Genomic DNA, 19,533 nt, shown 5'->3' with positions numbered 1-19,533 from the left:
CAGTGGTCCTATTGCCATTTGCAGTTACGGACCGCTCCCGGTAAGAAACAACCAATCAAAGCCGTGGTCTGTAACTTTGTTTGTGTTCAAAATGTAGAAAAATGTATATAATAAGTGAGTACACCATGAATCCATTTTCCAAACCGTGAGAAGTAGCTCCGGCTATGATGTTCTTCCGCAAGATGCAAGCAGTTCTGTTTATCAACCGCTAGAGCATCAAAAGTTCCCTACCGCAGCTTTAACAGCCACCAGTGTCTCTAATAACAAGGGCTCCTGAATTCTACATAGACCCCTTTAACAGTTAAATATCAGCATTTTTAGTTATTAATCTTTACGGTTGTCAGTTGAAAATGCTTGAGCCATTCTTTCAAATAGGACTCGGCGAAATGACAATACAGGTTCACAGGACTGCTTAGTTTTTGACATGCTCATGAAGAAACGATAAAAGGGATAAAAAAAAAAAATCAACAGCGACATTAATTTACAAAGCATGTTTAAACACAACCGAGGTTGACCAAAGTGCTTTATAAAGAATATAAACACAATGAATAAAAGAAAAGTATGAAAGTAAGTACACAGACAAACAAGACCAACAGAAAACAGCAGGAAACCCAGGATAACATACTTAAAAAATGTCTTAAGTTTACATTTAAAATGAACATTTAATCATTTAGCAGACGCTTTTGTCCAAAGCAACTTACAAATGAGAACAATAGAAGCAGTCAGGTCAACAAGAGAACAACAACAGTATACAAGTGCCATGACAAGTCTCAGTTAGTCTAGTACAGAACACACAGCCAGTTTTTTTTTTTTTTTTTTCATTAATAGAATAGAATAGACAAGAAAAGGTAAGTGCTAGTATTAGTTTTTTTTTCTTTTTCTAAGTAGTATCTGACAAAAAGAAATAGAACCCTACATTAGAAAAAATGGGAAAATAGGAAAAGACTGCTATAAATCACTGTTCTCTGTAACTTCCTCTAGAGGCAGAAAACCCGGAAATACATAATTTATAGGCGTCATATGATGTTGCTAAAATCATTATGTTGTGAATTTGATTTAAGGCAATGTGTTTCTGCGGTTTAAGGTTAAACAAACACATTGTTTTACACATAATGTACATTAATGTTGCTCCCCTATGCCCCGCAAAAACCAAACTAATGACTACTAGTGCGCATTAAGAGAGTTTTCTTTCACTGATCCTTTGGGATACACGTCTATTTGGAAGCTCAACGTTCTGAAAAACGAGTGAGCTGTGCTCTGATTGGCCAGCTATCCAGTGCGTCATGATTGGCTGAATATCAAGAGCATGTGACAGAAATGTTATGCCCCTTGCCATACTATGTTTCAGTATGTCTCTGCGCGATGTGACAAAAGCAATAAAACTTTGTAATTACTGATTATAATGATGCATTGCGTATTGCGCTGGATAAACATAAAACCATGTCTGCATTTGTGATTGGAGAAACTACAAACAAAAATCCCTACTTTACACTGCTTAAAACTTGTGTCTGAATCATCAGTGGCACATTCTTTAAATATAAAAAACTTACAGAACCAGACTGTCCTTGCGAAGTTGGAACTGCCCAACTTTATATAACAGCCTTTAAGCACAGAAGCATTCTTCAGGTTCAGGAAACAGTCCTCTATAAAATGTGCTACACACATCTGAATATTTGGGTAGAACTCTTCTGGAACAGTGTTGTAAATACAAGTTAACTAGGGCTACAACAACTAATCGATAAAATCAATTATCATCTATAATGAAAATCATCGACAACGATTCTCATTATCGATTAGTCGGTTCTGCCGGTTGCATCAAATTGGCCAAAATGCATCTACAAATACTTGATCCAAGCTGGCCAAAACATAATACATCTATAAGTTACAAGCTGATGTGTTAGCATAATGGCTTGCCTGTCAGGCGCTTTTACAGATGTGTGCATCCTTGGCTCAAAAAACGTTTAGTTAATGTTCATATCTGTTAACGCATAAAATTCATGCAAGCCTTTCCATTTTTTCATAAAGGCCCGTCCTGACAGTCTGCGTTAAGTTGAAATCTTAGTTAAAGAGTCTTTAAACCTACTGTGAAATTACCACATTAAACATGACGTGCTAACACGGTGCGCACGCAGAGAGAGAGCCACGTATCACGGACAGCGACACTGAACCGAGCTCTCTTCTGCGAAGTTCTCCTCGAAGTCCCTCCTGCACCTGAACAAACAAATACAAATCGCAGTTTGAGCAAACAAAAAGATGTGAAAGAGCCCAATTCAGCACTGTGGTGTTCTGTTGTTCAGGGATGTGTATTATATTGGATGCGTTCATCGTCTCTTAAAGTGATCGCGCCTAATTTAGCTACAAGCTGCTGTAATGTTAATCTAAGTAAATGAAAGAAAATCACTCACTGCTCTTGACTGAATTACTTTGTAGTTTTAACAAGAATTAACGTGTGAACGCTGGAATCCGTTAATATGAGTACGTAAAAAAATTTGAAACGCATATGCACTGCAGACAGATTATGTGTGAAACAGGCGTAAGGTTGTTTGAACCTTGTGCAATGTGGAATTAGTTTACAACTTTTTCAAGCACTTTGTGATGCATTTTGGAAACAGGAGATGAGCCCCTGGTCTAATGCACTATGCAAACCATTTTAAAAGACGTACTTTTGTAGTTTATTTTATTTTTATATTTTTATAGTGCTTTAAACAAAATACATTGCGACAAAGCACTGAACAACATTCATTTGGAAAACAGTGTGTCAATAATGCAAAATGATAGTTAAAGGCAGTTCATCATTGAATTCAGTTATGTCATCTCTGTTCAGTTTAAATAGTGTCTGTGCATTTATTTGCAATCAAGTCAATGATATCGCTGTAGATGAAGTGACCCCAACTAAGCAAGCCAGAGGCGGAAGCGGCAAGGAACCGAAACTCCATCGGTGACAGAATGGAGAAAAAAACCTTGGGAGAAACCAGGCTCAGTCGGGGGTCAGTTCTCCTCTGACCAGACGAAACCAGTAGTTCAATTCCAGGCTGCAGCAGCAAAGTCAGATTGTGCAGAAGAATCATCTGTTTCCTGTGGTCTTGTCCTGGTGGTCCTCTGAGACAAGGTCTTTACAGGGGATCTGTATCTGGGGCTCTAGTTGTCCTGGTCTCCGCTGTCTTTCAGGGCAGTAGAGGTCCTTTCTAGGTGCTGATCCACCATCTGGTCTGGATACGTACTGGATCCGGGTGACTGCAGTGACCCTCTGATCTGGACACAGACTGGATCTGGTGGCTACGGTGACCTCGGAATAAGAGAGAAACAGACAAATATTAGCATAGATGTCATTCTTCTAATGATGTAGAAGGTACATGTTATGTGAAGTGTTCCCGGTTCCAGTTTACCTAATTAATGCAGCCTAAAAATCCTTTAACGGATTTGGATATTAAAAGCATATTAGTATGTTATGTGTATGCCAGGTTAAAGAGATGGGTCTTTAATCTAGATTTAAACTGCAAGAGTGTGTCTGCCTCCCGAACAATGTTAGGAAGGTTATTCCAGAGTTTAGGCGCCAAATAGTAAAAGGATCTGCCGCCCGCAGTTGATTTTGATATTCTAGGTATTATCAAATTGCCTGAGTTTTGAGAATGTAGCGGACGTAGAGGAGTATAATGTAAAAGGAGCTCATTCAAATACTGAGGTGCTAATCCATTCAGGGCTTTATAAGTAATAAACAATATTTTAAAATCTATACGATGTTTGATAGGGAGCCAATGCAGCGATGACAGGACCGGGCTAATATGGTCATACTTCCTGGTTCTAGTAAGAACTCCTGCTGCAGCATTTTGGACTAGCTGTAGTTTGGTTTTAGTCATTATTTTATTTGGGTAGCAGACATATTCTGAATGTTTTCGGCAAAATTAAAATGAGCCATTTTAATCTAGATTAATCTAGACTAATTCCAAGATTACAGTGAGATTAATCTAGATTAAAAAAATTAATCTATGGCCACCACTAGTTTTCTCTATTATGACAGGCAGTCTAATAAATTAAGCACTGTATGTTTTCATAGCATTCAGTTGGCACATAAGAAAAATGGGCATAATTTGGAATAGTGTTTTTTTTGTCAGTAAAAGTAAAATAAATAAAATTGAGATTTTTACCTGATTAATCGAAAAAAAAATTATAATCGGCCAACTAATCGATTATGAAAATTAACCACTGATTTCTAGTTGTGTTCTCTTTTGGAAGGCAAAACAAAGTAGTTTCGCTTTCACAAAAAAACAGAATGGCTTGAAAGGGAATGGCCGGCGGGTTTGAGAATGGCGAGTCTGGCAGATTCAACGAAGGAGTGGCCAGCGGACTTTTGGCAACCACATGTGACGACCCCGGGCTGGACTCCACTTTGCCCATGGTGAAAGCAGATTTGGTGACCCACAAAGTTGATGTATTTTCTCAGCGACCAGCACGGATCAGCTCTAGGCATGACAAAGACCAAACAAAGTAGTTTAGCTTTCACAACAAAACACATGGCATTGGCAGCAACAATACTACTACCCCAATACTTTGTTTGGGGTAAAACGAAACGTTTCTTATCTTTGGCCTTTATTCAATTAATATATTAAATGTTGTGTATATATATATATATATATATATATATATATATATATAGGTCCTTTATATTCCTGTCTCTATAGAAAAATGAACTTTTGTAATATAGCTCCGGTTGACTGCTCACTGACAACATTAGTCGTTCCTCCTTGTTGAATGAGTGGAGAAGGGTATTCCTGCACAACTGGAGGCTGCAGGAACATACTATTGAATGAGTAACTCCTAGCAGGCTCCTAATTGGTTAACGTGGCGCGAATTGATGCCAAAGTTCAAATTTTTCAACTCAGACGGCAGACGCGAATTCGCGTCAAACACTTAAATGCATAAAAGCACCATTCGCATGAAACGCTAAATTCGCGGGCCAATTTGCGTCATTCGCGCGAATGAGGTGAATTCGCGTCTTCTGCGCCGCGATAAACGCCTCATTCTCACCGCGAGACCTCCACACGCGCATAAACGCGCCTTTGCATTGACCACACAGATGGGAAATCAAAAATTACCTGTATTACAGTGTATGATGTAGCTGTCCATCAGTGTAAACAATGTGCAAAGTAATTAAACCAAAAAGTACACGATTTATAAAGTTATTGGCATCTAAAGTAAGGAGTCGACTCTGAATCGCTGAAACGAGTCGTTATAGATTTCAAATCTTTTGCCCATCTCTATATACGTCACTAGGAGCACTTTGCATAATAATCTCCACCTACTGTCTTGGGAGAAACGGAACTCTGACCTGCCCCACCCCCCACACAGACACTCTGGTTGGTGTGATAGCATCATGTCGAGGAGACAGTGTGTTTTTAATTGTAAAGGCAAGTTTGTTTTATTTTCACTGCCAAAGAATGAAGATCAGAAGAACCAATGGCTAAAATTCATTTTTACCACAATACCAGAGCAGTACAACAAATCCCTTTTGTTGTGTTCACAACATTTCACTAATGACTGCTTTTCTAATCTCGGTGTGTACAAAGCGGGATTTTCAAAGCGTTTGGCCATAAAAGAGGGTTCATTACCAACTATATTTAGACCAACAAGCATCTCCGAATCACAACGCGAAGTATGATTATGAAGTTATGTGTTTGTTTTCTCCCGAGCATCTTATCAGTATGTGTGCTGTCTGCAGCCTTTGTCTGTGTTGATCTTCATTTACAAACACGTCATTAAAATGAAGTGTAACAAGTGCATATGAAAACAACGCAATGTCCGTTTTTCACGTCTCCCTTCATTATATCTAATGTGACCACGCCCCTGCGCTGAACGCAGTATTCAGATTCAAACTGAAGCGCACGGCTTGAAGCATAATTTCAAAGGTGGATATTTTTACATATTTTGTATGTTTTTGTCGGCACAAGAGCAAAAATAAACAAATTTGATGTTCAAGTGTTTTGAGACGCCTTTCTCTGCCTGAGCCCTGAACACCAGAACACCGTGAGTACTGAATTGGGCTCTTTCACATCTTTTTGTTTGTTCAAACTGCGATTTGTATTTGTTTGTTCAGGTGCAGGAGGGACTTCGAGGAGAACTTCGCAGAAGAGAGCTCGGTTCAGTGTCGCTGTCCGTGATCATGTCCTCTCTCTCTCTCTCTCGTGCTCACCGAACACAGCGCGAGTAACCAGCTTCTCTGTTCAGCTTTTCCGCGTCTTGTGTTTGGATGCTTTAATGTTTAAATCGACAAGCGGTAAGGCTTAAAAACACGTGAAAATGATAAGCTTTAGTGACGATGTGCAGCAGTGGCCCGTCAACTGTCCTGAGCATCTTTTTAGACTGGCCTCAACCAGTCAGTTATGTAAAATATCAAGGTGAAAGTCATCATAGCTTGCTTAGTATAGACCCAGCTCCCAACCCAACTTTGAGAATAGATTAAGGGCAATATTTTTTTTATCGCCCGATAAGTGCATGTTAACGCCGATAACAGCCCACCACTAATATATATATATATATATATATATATATATATATATATATATATATATATATAAAAATTGTGTTTTATAATGGTTTAATCTACACCTTATTCCTGCTAATTCACCATGAGAAACCTTCCTTCATGATTACCATCTAAAGTTTCATAGAATAATTTTACAAATACTGCATTCACAAAGAAAAATGTGACAAAAAAAGGTTTAAAAAGCTGTGAATAACTAAAAACAAAATGTATGATTGTAAGGATGAAAGAACCTGAGATACTTTGATCTCCTGAGAAACAGACAATACAAACATACACGAGCATCTACACGACACCCCACAGAGTGGAGGAGCAGGAGACCTCCTCCCCTTCTGGCCATTTGTTTCATTTTAAATACCTTCACCCATTCTTCCTTCTACTCAGTCTGCTCAAAATTATAACATGAAAATGTCAATGCAAGTGAACTAACACTCATTTCTAGTATCATTGGAAATGTCTCAGTGCAACTGGTACAATGGTGTCAATCTTACAAATGTAGATTAGAAGATAATACAGATCCGAAGAGTCAAGAGATATCTTAATTACTTTGATGGGAGTGCCCTTGCCTAGGGTCCTCCATGTAAATTACCCTCTATTCCCTTTGGGTTGTAAAACCACCCAAGCCTGGGACCTGAGTTAATGCAAATTCCAATTGTTAGTTATTGTCTCCATCTCTGGGGATGTCTGTCTTGGTCAGACATATTTAAAGGATTGCAGCAAGAGAATCGGGGCGATTTCTGTAGCCAGAAAGCATGTAGTGTGTTTGTTAAATCTGATGTTATTCTGTTTTACTCTTTAGTTATTGACTCTAGTAGATTACGTTGAATCCTTGTTTGCGACATGAGCACCCGAATGAACAAATTAATATAAACTAAAGAGTTTAACCAGAATAATCAAATGTCAGAAGAATAGGCCTACTAATTAGAAATAGACGTACAACCAATTTGCATTCCAAACTAAATTTGAGGTCATATTAAAATGGAGTCAGATTAAATAATAAAATGGACTCAGATTTGAGTTTAACCTAAATTAAATAACTCTACGCGCTGAAAGACTGAACACACAAGAAACCTTCATCCAGCAACGGATACCTTCCTTGGCCCAAGTGCCTGGACCTTACAATGACTACTTTTGATTCAGGTCCCACTTTATGCTGTGTCCCTAATACCTGTGTACTTACTACGTACACATCTATTTATTTTGTATGTAACCACAGTGTAAATACACATTGGTACATAGTATCTACAGCTCAAATTTTTGTGTAACTAAACATATGTAACAAACCACTGAATGGTATGTGTAAGTACAAATGTGTAACAGGACATTGGTAACAACACTTTTTGCTAGTGAAAGTTCAAACACGTAACAGGATCTAGAGCACTTTTTGGTAAAGAAATTGTTGGTTTATATTAGATTTATTATGTAAGTACTCTGATGGTACACGGCAGTGGCCAGTAAGTTAGGCTTTACATGTAACTTGTGGTTGGTGTCCAGAATGTTATACCTTTGTATTAAGTGGAGAGTTCCTGAGGAGTTAACATGTAAGTACACTGATCCAACTCCTCCCACTTTACATATAGCTAAAGCTACCCATCTCCAAACCATGGATCCCATTTCCACCCCAAACCTACCCATCACCACCCACTGAATCCCATTTTCACCCCTAAACCTACCCATCCCCATCCCCTGGATCCCATTTCCACCCCTAAACCTACCCATGTCCTATCCCTGGATCCTGTTTCCACCCCTTAACCTACCCATCTCCACCCGTTAGATCCCATTTCCACACCTAAACCTAGCCATCTCTAACCCCTGGATCCCATCTGCACCCCTAAACCTACCCATCTCTACCCCCTTGGATCCCATTTCCCCCTTAAACCTACCCATGTCCTATCCCTGGATCCTGTTTCCACCCCTTAACCTACCCATCTCCACCCGTTGGATCCCATTTCCACACCTAAACCTAGCCATCTCTAACCCCTGGATCCCATCTGCACCCCTAAACCTACCCATCTCTACCCCCTTGGATCCCATTTCCCCCTTAAACCTACCCATCTCCACCCTCTGGATCCCATTTCCACCTCTTAACCTACCCATCTCCACCCGCTGGATCCCATTTCCACCCCTAAACCTACCCATCTCCAACCCCTGAATCAAGTGGTACCAATTATTCTTATGCATATTGTTGTTACAAAATGTAGTTGTATAATTGCTGTTACACGAGTACTTAGTGAAGCGAAAAAATTTTGTTACCAATGTTCTGTTACACATTTGTACTTACACAAACCATCCTAAAGGTTGTTACATGTGTGTAGGCGCAGACATGTTACAACTGTAGATACCATGTACAAATGTGTACTTACATAGTAACTAAATGTGCACATAGTATGTAACCACAATGCAAGTATACAGGTATTGGAGACACAGCCTGAAAGAATGGGCGGAGCCATCTGGCTATATAAGCGGTTATTTGCCACAGGATTCTCATATTTCTTCTCCTTTAATGATGACTTTATGCTCAATGCTGATCCTGAAAGCCTTCTTCCCATTGACATGCCTCGCCGCTCTACTGAGGCCTCCTTGATCAACTGATCTGAGGCTACTGGAAGCTCAATGGCCAACCTCATGGTGCTCAACTGCCATCTATGGCTAACACTAACAGAATCAATGATGCAGATAAGGTCCCTTCCTAGATCCCACGATCACTCCCAGTGGCTTCTTCAGACCTGTGGTCAAAGGATTCACCAAATGCTTCACGGATGTACTGAAGCTATCATGCTAGCCTACTCTTGTTAGGGCCTACAGTGCAACATCGATGTACAGGCCTTTTCGACTAGAGGCATCACCTCATCTTGGGTGAGGTATAGTGGTGTGTCCATTACGTAAATTTGTTAGGCGGCCGGCTGGGCCTTGCTGTCCACATTTGCTAGGTTTTATAACCTAGAAGTCCCGGCCTTGCAAGCCAGGGTCCTTTCTGCTTAAGGAGACACTTGCTTCATTATGCAATCAGTTCTAACAGAGAGTCCTTGACCGTAACACGCTCAAGCCATTGGCTTAGACTTGTTGGTTCTCGGCCCCTGGGGTGATAAAGTTGTACTAGTATTTTGGAATGATTACGCAGGCCGGGCGTGACCTCTGTGAGTTTGGCCCATTTTAGCCTTTAAATTCATTGTTAACTTTCCTATTGGTATTCTTGCTTATGGAGATTACAATATGCAGTCATTCCCCAACCTTAGTATGGCGTGATTATACTGTGTTCCATAGCATCATTTAGCAAGATCCAGTACTTATCTCAATTATCAATTATTCTGAAGTGAATTATCTACAGGGAACATACTCTTTTACTAATGTAACCTCGGTTGCCTGAAATATGAGAATGAGTACAGCGTTCCTAGCTCTACTATGTAGCTGCACGACTCAGTCCTCACTTCTGTAGAAGTAACCTGAGAATCCTGTGGTGCTTAAATAGCCATAGGCTTGTGCAGCACTGCTGCAACCCATTGGTTCAATTATTACTGCACTGCACAAACCAATGTTCCTTCAGTTCAGTAGAAAAAAAAGGCTTTTTCCCATAGCGTTTTTTAGATGCAGTAATCGTTCCTGTATGTCAGGGAACCAAGGTTATATTAGTAAAGGAGTTAATTTACTCCTCCTCCACTAGTTTTAGGCCCCGATAAAACCGAACATATTTTTTTGCAGTGAGATAAATATAATTAATGTTTTACAAATTAAAAAGCAGATGGTGGTATATCAAAGATGAGAAAACATCCCCCTTTCATTATTGCATACCTCAATTCTTTCTTCAGTTGATTATGTGGTCAATATTTAGTCAGTTTACGGTGATCTCTTCATTCAAACACATACCAGTCAAATATAGTTGATTTTGTTCTGACTGGTATTTATAAGATCACAAGGGTTGTAACTAGGGGTGTGCACGGATAGTCGAACATTCGAATATTCGTTCTGCTCTAACTATTCGAAAAAAAAAAATGATATTCGAATTTCGCAAAAACAAACAAAAAAAAAAGTTCACAATAAAACCTAATTTGGTAACTTTCTGTGATTCTCCATGGCATATTTGAAGATGTATGCAAGCAAAAAATAATTAATGAATAAATAAGAGGCCGTTCACATATTGCGCCTAAAAACACGTGGAAAACGCTAGGCATGCCGGTTTCTCCTTCTTTCCAAAGCGCTCGGGCAGAAGCGCTCCTGAGGGGTCTGCTATTGCTAAGCAGCAATGACGCGCTCTCTCCATGAAGACGCGGAAATTTCAGCAAAGAATAAATGGATTTGCAGCAAAAAAAATTTGCTTTCAGTATCTGCTACTAAATTTATTTCAAAATGGCAATCCATATACAGCTATGATCAGCTGTTGCTTCATCTTGGCTGAGCTTTCAATGTTGTTACGGAAAAGGATGAAGCTGAATGTTTAGTTCTTGTCACATGACCTGCGGTGCGCTTGTGGCATTCTGAAAAGTTGAGATGTTTTTAACTCGATATGGTGCAAACACGCCTGGAAAAAACGGGCGTGTCGCACCGCGTCACTTCCATTATCAGCGCATATACCGCGCACCCACATTGGAAATAATGAACTTGAGCGCTCAAAAGACGCGATATGTGAACGGCCTCTAAGAACTGTGGTCTTCTACAGTACTTCAATTATGCCTTGGAGAATCACAGAAAGTGACCGAATTCAAGAACATTGTTGCGGCATCTCTCAAGCAACGAATAAACACCGCTCACTTGGAGAATGCAGTGAAAACTCCTCTTCGTGTCTGCCCTAGACCCTCGGCACAAACATCTCAGGTTTCTCAATGAAAACATGAGAGAAGTAAGAAAAAAAAAAAAACTTATTTGAACATTATCAGAACATTTTCCTTGATGCGAGTGGTGCGAATGCCACCAGATGAGGATCCCATTCAGTGGTGAAATGAAAACACGAAGCGCTTCGCAAAACTTATTCGCTTAGCACACCTGTGTCTGTGCCGTCAGAGCGCGTTTTCTCCGCGGCCGGCCTTATTGTTAACATACTAAGGAGCCGACTTTCCCCCGATCATGTTTACATGCCCGTATTTTTTAACAAGAGCATGTAAAACAATATGGAAAAAAGATTTGCTGACAGTTTCAAAGTTTCAACGTTAAGTGTAGGCTACGTTCTACAATAGCCTAATTGCTGCGGGCTGCTTTACGTTTTTTCTTTGTTCACTTTTTTTTTTTTGCTTTAAATCTGTACTTTTGTTTGTTTGCACATTTTGTTAAATGTTTTCAGCTACCAAACACAATGTGTAATGTTCAAGCTTATTGTGTGTAAGCTTGTTCAAAATGACGGAAACAATAAATTTTGCTGAAAAATAACGTCTGTCTCATTAAACTTAATTTAAATAAATGAATATTCGAATATTCGTTTTTTTGTGAGCCCAAATATTCAAATGTGATATTTGCGGAAAACGCCCATCCCTAGTTGTGACTGTCATATGAGATGCTTAGAGATTTCTGCATGCATGTTTTATTAACGTTAATTGACAATATAATTTATAAATATCTCTACAATTTAACAATGTAATTATGGTAGGCTTGCATTAATTAAAAAATCAGTGTTTGCATTTCCGTGCCCAGTGTTTTTATACATATTTATCTGTTTTGTAAAACAAATCTGTTGCAAATCATTGTCTGTAAGCAGTGCATGTATATTTTTATGATTCATACACACAAACACACGGCTGTAGGGTTAGTTGTTGTTCTAAATGTCTCTGTTCTTGTGTTCAGATGCCTGTTTTGTTACACTGGATCCAAACACAGCAAACACTCAACTAATTCTGTCTGAGAAGAACAGAAAGGCGACACATGTGAGCGAAAGACAGCCGTATCCTGATCATCCAGACAGATTCGATCATGTGCCTCAGGTGTTGAGTAGAGAGAGTGTGTGTGGACGCTGTTACTGGGAGACTGAGTGGAGTGGAGATTATGTATCTATATCAGTGTCATTTAAGAGCATCAGCAGGAAGGGAGCATGGGGTGTTTCTTTGTTTGGAGGTGATGATCAATCCTGGAGTTTGATCTGCTCTCCCTCCAGATACATATTTAAACAAAATGACACACACACTGACCTCCCTGTAAATCCCATCAGCAGAAGGATAGGAGTGTTTTTGGATCACAGCGCAGGAATTCTGTCCTTCTACAGCGTCTCCAGAAACACAATGAGCCTCATCCACACATTCCAGACCACATTCACTCAGCCGCTGTATCCTGGGTCTTATGTTGGCCTTGGATCATCAGTGAAACTGTTGATGAATCAGAGACTGACGAGAGATTCTACCCATAATGCTTTTAGCTGCATGATAAATCAGTAACAGTGATGTTATGGAGTGTATTCATTAATACTGCAGCTAAACTTCTGTCACTGGAATAACAGTCTGAATAAATGTGTCACAAATCATCATATAAACCATAAGATCAGTGTGTGTGTGTGTGTGTGTACCTACTTAACCGTATTTTGGTGAAAAATTTGTACCTGACAAAATCTACAAAACCTCCCTTTGGGGATGTACACATTTGTAAAACTGATATTAAAATTAAGTAAACAAAGTAGTTTTTTGAAGTTGTAAAAATGCATAATGTTTTCTGTAAGAGTTAGGTTTAAGTGTAGGGTTAGTGTAGAGCAGGGTTTCCCAAACTGGGGTTCACGAACCCCCAGGAGGGAATTACAGGGGGTTGGTGAGTTGATGACAAGCAGATAATTAAAATATTATTTTTTTAAATAATAATAAAAACACATAATAGGCTACTTAATATTAAAATAAAAAATCTGAATAGAACTTGCTAACAAAAACATATTATTTGCTTAATTTATGTCATGTTACTGTGGTTTTCGGATATCTTGTCTGTTGTCATGACGCAAAGCTCAAGCCAGCATAAAAAAGTACCAAAGCGAGAAAAGCACCACAAGTATAATGAGGACTACATCAAATTTGGATTTACATCCATAGACGGTGTTAATGGCAAGCCGCAAGCCCGCTCACACGTGCGTTGTATGTATGGAGCAACTGGCAAATAATTGTATGAAACCAGAAAAAAAAACAATACAATAACTCTGTTAACACTGTTTCCAGGAGACATTGAAGCAAAACTAACTGATAGACTTAAAATGCGCTGCAAATTGATGAGTCTGTGGATGTTGAAAGTCAAGCCGAACTGCTGGTTTTTATTCATTATGTTTGGGAGAACATAATCAATGGAGACGTTTTGGGGTGTTTTATCCTGCCAGAAAGAACAACAGGAGCTGAGATTTTTGATGGAATCAATTGATTAATGACATCAAAAGGACTTAGTTGGGAGAACTGCATCGGCACATGCACCTACAGAGCTAAAGCAAAGACAGACTCAAGGAAGGGCTTCATTGCAAGAGCAGTTGTCACCCAATATTGTGACAACGCATTGTGTTTTACACAGAGAAGCTGTCTAAAGAACTGTGGCCACACACTTCAAGGACCCTGCATGGAACACATGACGCTGAATAGAACGTGTGAGAAATGGAGTAACACGTTTGCTACACAGAGCTGAAAGATGGAGAAAGAGTGGACATCTCTGATACAATCTGTGCTTATTGATGGTTTCAGAAAATACTTTGGTGATGTGGAAAATGACTTGAAAACAGACAAATACTGGATCAGAGATCCATTTACAAATGTCAGTACTACAAACGTCCTTTATAGTTTAACTGTAACAGAGGAGGACAAGTTGATTGATATCAGCAATCAGGGGCGTCGCACCCAACACCCACACTTTTCATGGTGAGAGTGTTCAACACCCGCACGTTTTCTGCAGTTTTTCCGCAATTTTGCACAAATGCCTTACTACAGTCGCTCCTCCGTTTCTCTGGCCGCTCTGTGTCTGCGCTCGCCGCGGCTGCCTCCTCCCCCCTCCCTCTCAAACCTGACACCGGCTTTGAGTGTGACCGGCTGATGATTGGCTGCTCTGCATTAAGTCCCACCTCTCTTGGAGTGTTATCGGTCAGCTCGTGCTGAGGAGGCGGGAACTTATGGTTATGGTTATTTACATATCCCTTTTCAAAGTACTTTGAATGAGTGTTTATGCTTTCGAGGTTTTTAAAGGGGGGGTGAAATGCTATTTGATGCATACTGAGTTTTTTACACTGTTAAAGAGTTGGATTCCCATGCTAAACATGGACAAAGTTTCAAAAATTAAGTTGTACGTTTGAAGGAGTATTTCTGTTCCAAAAATACTGCTTCCGGTTTGTCACAAGTTTCGGAAAGTTTTTTTCGAGTATGGCTCTGTGTGACGTTAGATGGAGCGGAATTTCCTTATATGAGTCCTGAGGCACTTCTGCCGGAAGAGCGCGCGCTCCCGTATAGCAGAGCACTGAGAGAACAACAGACTTCACTGATCAGAGCGAGAGCGTCGCGAAATGTCACAAAAGAAGTGTGTTTTTGGTTGCCAGGACAAGACAACCCTGCACAGATTACCAAAGAAAAAACAGCATTAAGGGACCAGTGGATGGAGTTTATTTTTACAGAGCATCAACGGAGTTGTGCAAGTGTTTTTGTTTGTTCCCTGCATTTCGAAGATGCTTGTTTTACAAACAAGGTCCAGTTTGACGCCGGGTTTGCACATCGTTTATTTCTTAAGGGTAATGCAGTCCCAACGGAAAAGGGTCACGATTGTGTGTTGGAACCGCAGGCGGTGAGTAAAACTGCTTCAAATATCTCTGTGTTGTTTACTTAGCTATCGGCGCGTAAGCACATCAAGTAAACAACATGCGATGTTGTCATCAAACTGCACTTTCCAGATGTACAGCTTAAAAAAAAAAAAAAAAAAAAAAAGACAACATAAAGTGTAACTTAGTCATTTTCCAAAACCGCTAAGCAAATATATACAGTTTCAGTACATACCACATAGAGACGCCTTTGCTGATGCTGCTCTTGTTAAATTTCAGCCTCTGGATCTGTGTCACAGCTTCCACATGCTCTCAACGCAAAAGCCTACTGGCGCTCGTGATTCTTTAGCTCCGCCCACACGTCACGCCTCTAGGCGCTCGTGTTTTTCCGGGAAAAATCAGTACAGACTATCTTTCTCTTATAAATATAATAAAAATAAAGACTTTTTGGAGTTATGAAGGGTGCAGTACTACTCTATATGTACTCAAGATTAACAGGATATTGAGTGAAAATGAGCATTTCATCCCCCCTTTAACAAAAACAACTATACAATCACAGGCTAGAAGTTCATTTTATTTTCACAATTATTTCATGTGTAACATTCATGTGAATTAAATGTGAATTAAATTTAAGTGAATAATTGTGTACATTGTGAGATAACTGTAAAGTAAGACAGAAAGACACTGTTTACTGGACAAGAAGACTTTATTGAAGAGAGTTTCCTCAGAAAAGACTGCAACTAAAGGAAGTGAGCTGAGAAACCACTGAGTGTCTGGTTCTGGTTGTGTGATGAAGAAACTGCAGACGTGGTGTGACAAAAACCTGCTGTTGGTGGTTCACTTCACATTTCGTGAGAAAACTCTCTTTTACAGCAGATCCCCTTTTCATCCTCTTCATGTGAGTGTCAACATAAAGATAGATGAAACACTTAAAGGGACAATAAGTAACTTTTTAGGTATTTTATTATCTAAAATCAATATTTTTATTCATAAATATGCCCTCAATGGTGTACAAATACCTAAGCCAATGTTTAAACTAATCCTCGTAAATGAAGAATTTATTATCTTTATATACATGGGACGGGTAGGTCGACGGAGGCTTCCATGTAGTTCCGCCATCTTGCAAAACTATAATAGCAGAGAGGGACAAAAAGTACTAAGCCAACGCGTTTCCACAGCGCGTTTTCGGTCAGAGCCAGAAACACGCCACAGGAGAAGAAAACATCGTCGCCAAAACAGTCAAAAATAGAACGTAAAAGGAAACGTGACCGTAGATTACAGAAAACAAGAGTTAATGTCGGGGAAGCTTTTTCTAGGTGGAAAGAGCTAATGCTTGATAAAGATTTCAAAAGAGACGCTGAAGTGGCCAGTTTTCTTCTCGACAGGTAAGTCAGTGTTACTATCTATATTACAATATTTTTTTTAAATCTAACAATGCACATTATTCAGAAAATATAACGAAGAAAGAAGACATAACTACTAAATACAATATTTCATGTTTTCCACAGTCAGTAATTCATACTGTAACATTCGTTTGTTAGTTGTCATGTTGCAGTTTGTTTGAAATAACACACCTGTTCACCTGAAGGAAAACTCGACGAAGTGCTATTAGAAGACATCCTGTCAAAGCTTTTTGGTACATATCGCCTACCGTAGATGCAACGCACATTTGAAAAAGCGAGGCGCTGGAGAGCAAAATTAGTTTGAATGCAAAATATAATTTCACCACTAGATGGGAGTAATTCCTACTTACTGTCCCTTTAAATTGTGTAATGTATAACTTGCCCTATATTCTTCTACTGGAACAAATTGATCTGAAGTCTGTTTCCATCTGAACTGCTGTGGTGATGGAGATGTTACCCATGATTCAGTGACAGGCCTCAAGAGATTCAGAGCTTTAAATGTGAAGTAAAACTGCAGTTAAGAGTCACCAGATCTACATTAATCTGAGCAAGTTCTGTTATTTCGGCAGTCAGATGTGTTTCATTTGCTAAAAATCTGTTGGTGCTTCAGCAAATGAAACACATCTGACTGCTGAAATAACAGAAATAAATCAAACTCAGTCATTTATATCTGTAAAGACACAAGTTTTTAATTACAGCTTCATTAACTCACACATGACACCAGAGTAATTCTCTTAATGTTCATTTCTGGAGGTACACTAATATTCTCCACTGTAATAATGCTGCATGCCTGAGACACTGATTCACACTCCTTTATTTCATCACATAGATTCACCACTGCATACACCTGTTGTGGAGGATGTACTGGTAAAATCTTGTTTATTGATTAACAAAAGTTATTCAGAAATATGACTGAAAACATACTCTGTGTATGTGACACTGAGACAGACGTCGAGAGACGAGACTGTGTCCCTCTTCTGACTGACTGCAGTAGAGTTCAGCATTGACTAGAGATAAACCTCTGTTCATTCTCAATATGAACTTCTGTAGACATGCAAAAGAAATCAAGTCAAACTGTGCAGGAATAAGTGAAGCTGGGAAAGCTGTTTGTGGAGTTGTTTAATCATCCTCTGCTGAGGTATTATCAGATTTAATATATAGTTGATCTCATCGAAGGCTGTACGGCTGGAAGTCAGTCGCAGTTGTTTCTCTTTCTTTCAGTGATTCTGCTAGTTAACAGCAGGTGTTCATCACTAATGCTCAATCAGCACTTCATTATGTCATTTACTTCTTTACACTCAAGTACAGACTTCTATAAACAACAAGAATTTTGCAGAGTATGAGGCGACAGTCTGTCTTATCACTTCTTCAGCACACTTCCTCTTATCATTTACTGAATACATGACACTTTTCACACATCATGTTTGACCTTAGCTAAATTTACAGCATCTAGATACAGTCATTTTAGATACAGTCATTTTAGTGCAGGAGGAAGAGTGAGTGTCGAATAATACCAATGTTGAGCTATATTCCTAATATTATTGTGTAAATATGTCATTTTGTAACGTAAAATGTGTATATGTTAATATCTATATGATGATATTTTGTAGTGTATATGGGTTAAAATGTAACAAACTTTTCTTTTAATAGTGATAGAAACACCACACGTCAACTTTTTGATTGACTTCCTGTTTGACCTCTTAATATAACTCCAACTGGATTCGTCTGAAAAGAGGAAGTCATATACACCTAGGATAGCTTGAGGGTGAGAAAATCAACTTCAGTTGAAAAAAGTCAGATCTTAACTGCAAGTCAGCAGTCATTTTCTCAAATATATATTATTTTTCCTGTCCAGCGCCACCCATTTGTGCGGCCATGGGCATGCTGGTCTAAAAAAGAGGTGTATTCAGGCACATTGCTGGTGCATTGCTATTTTAGGGAGCTGAAAATTTAAAGAGCGCTTTGGTAGAAGATGTGCCTCTGGGTGGATCCACAGTGTGCGTTGACTTTGCTTATTACACACAGGGATGTGCATCACACAAACATGCCAAATATTAAAAACAAAATAATTACAGTGTAAAAGAATATTATTGTGTCGGCTACATAAATGTAAAAATGTAATGATGGATAGTCATTGCTTGTATCAGAATTAGGCTACCTATTCGCAATTCAGCCTATTACTACTTATGATGAATGGCCAAAACACACACACATATACGGTATATTAAAGGTCCCCTTCTTCATGATTCCATGTTTTAAACTTTAGTTACTGTGTAATGTTGTTGTTAGAGTATAAATAATATCTGTAAAATTCTAAAGCTCAAAGTTCAATGCCAAGCGAGATATTTTATTTAACAGAATTCGCCTACAACGAACGACTCGTTTGGACTACAGCCCTCTAGTTCCTGCAGTAATGACGTCACTAAAACAGTTTTTTGACTAACCTCCACCCACATGAATACACAAAAAGGGGGGCGTGGTCTTGGTGTGCTCCTACGGAGAAGAGGAAGAGCTGCGTTTGTGTTTGACATGTCGTTGAAACTCTGTTATTTTCATCTCTGAGTCCAATCACCTTTGTTTGTGCTTTCCAGGGATGCTGTACTTGGAGATTAATCGTCACGCTGTCTGGTCTCTGTTTCCCTGGGTGTCCACTAGTGGGCTCACTTCCCCCTAAGGCACCTCACTGTAGGCACTCAATTCCCACTAGCCTTCATCACAGTAATTGCACTCTTGCTAACTGCACCAGGTGCCTTAACTTATTTGTCATTAGCCTCCCTATATTTACCAGTCTTTTCCTGTTGTCTGTATGGAGTCCTTACCTTCCGTTTCATGTTGTACCCAGTCTTCTCGCTTTCCGAGTTCCTGTTCCCTTCCTGCTCCTTCTTTGTTTGTTTGTTTGGACTGTTTTCTGGTTT

At 39.4% G+C, this 19,533-nt stretch overlaps 1 protein-coding gene across 1 annotated transcript in view; it reads left to right on the top strand.

Annotated features, from left to right (window-relative positions):
* Positions 1 to 12,986, top strand: part of LOC127969864 (stonustoxin subunit beta-like) — a 35,081-nt gene extending 22,095 nt beyond the window's left edge. The window contains exon 4 of the mRNA XM_052571991.1: positions 12,308 to 12,986. Within this exon, the coding sequence (XP_052427951.1) occupies positions 12,308 to 12,891 (584 nt within the window). The 3' untranslated portion in view covers positions 12,892 to 12,986. The remainder of the gene's footprint in view (positions 1 to 12,307) is intronic.
* The last annotated feature ends 6,547 nt before the right edge of the window (positions 12,987 to 19,533 follow it).

The sequence above is a fragment of the Carassius gibelio genome, chromosome A4, assembly GCF_023724105.1.
Source record: "Carassius gibelio isolate Cgi1373 ecotype wild population from Czech Republic chromosome A4, carGib1.2-hapl.c, whole genome shotgun sequence".
Classification (NCBI taxonomy): domain Eukaryota; kingdom Metazoa; phylum Chordata; class Actinopteri; order Cypriniformes; family Cyprinidae; genus Carassius; species Carassius gibelio.
Note: the sequence above shows the minus strand (reverse complement) of the source record. Positions and strands in the feature narration are given on the sequence as shown.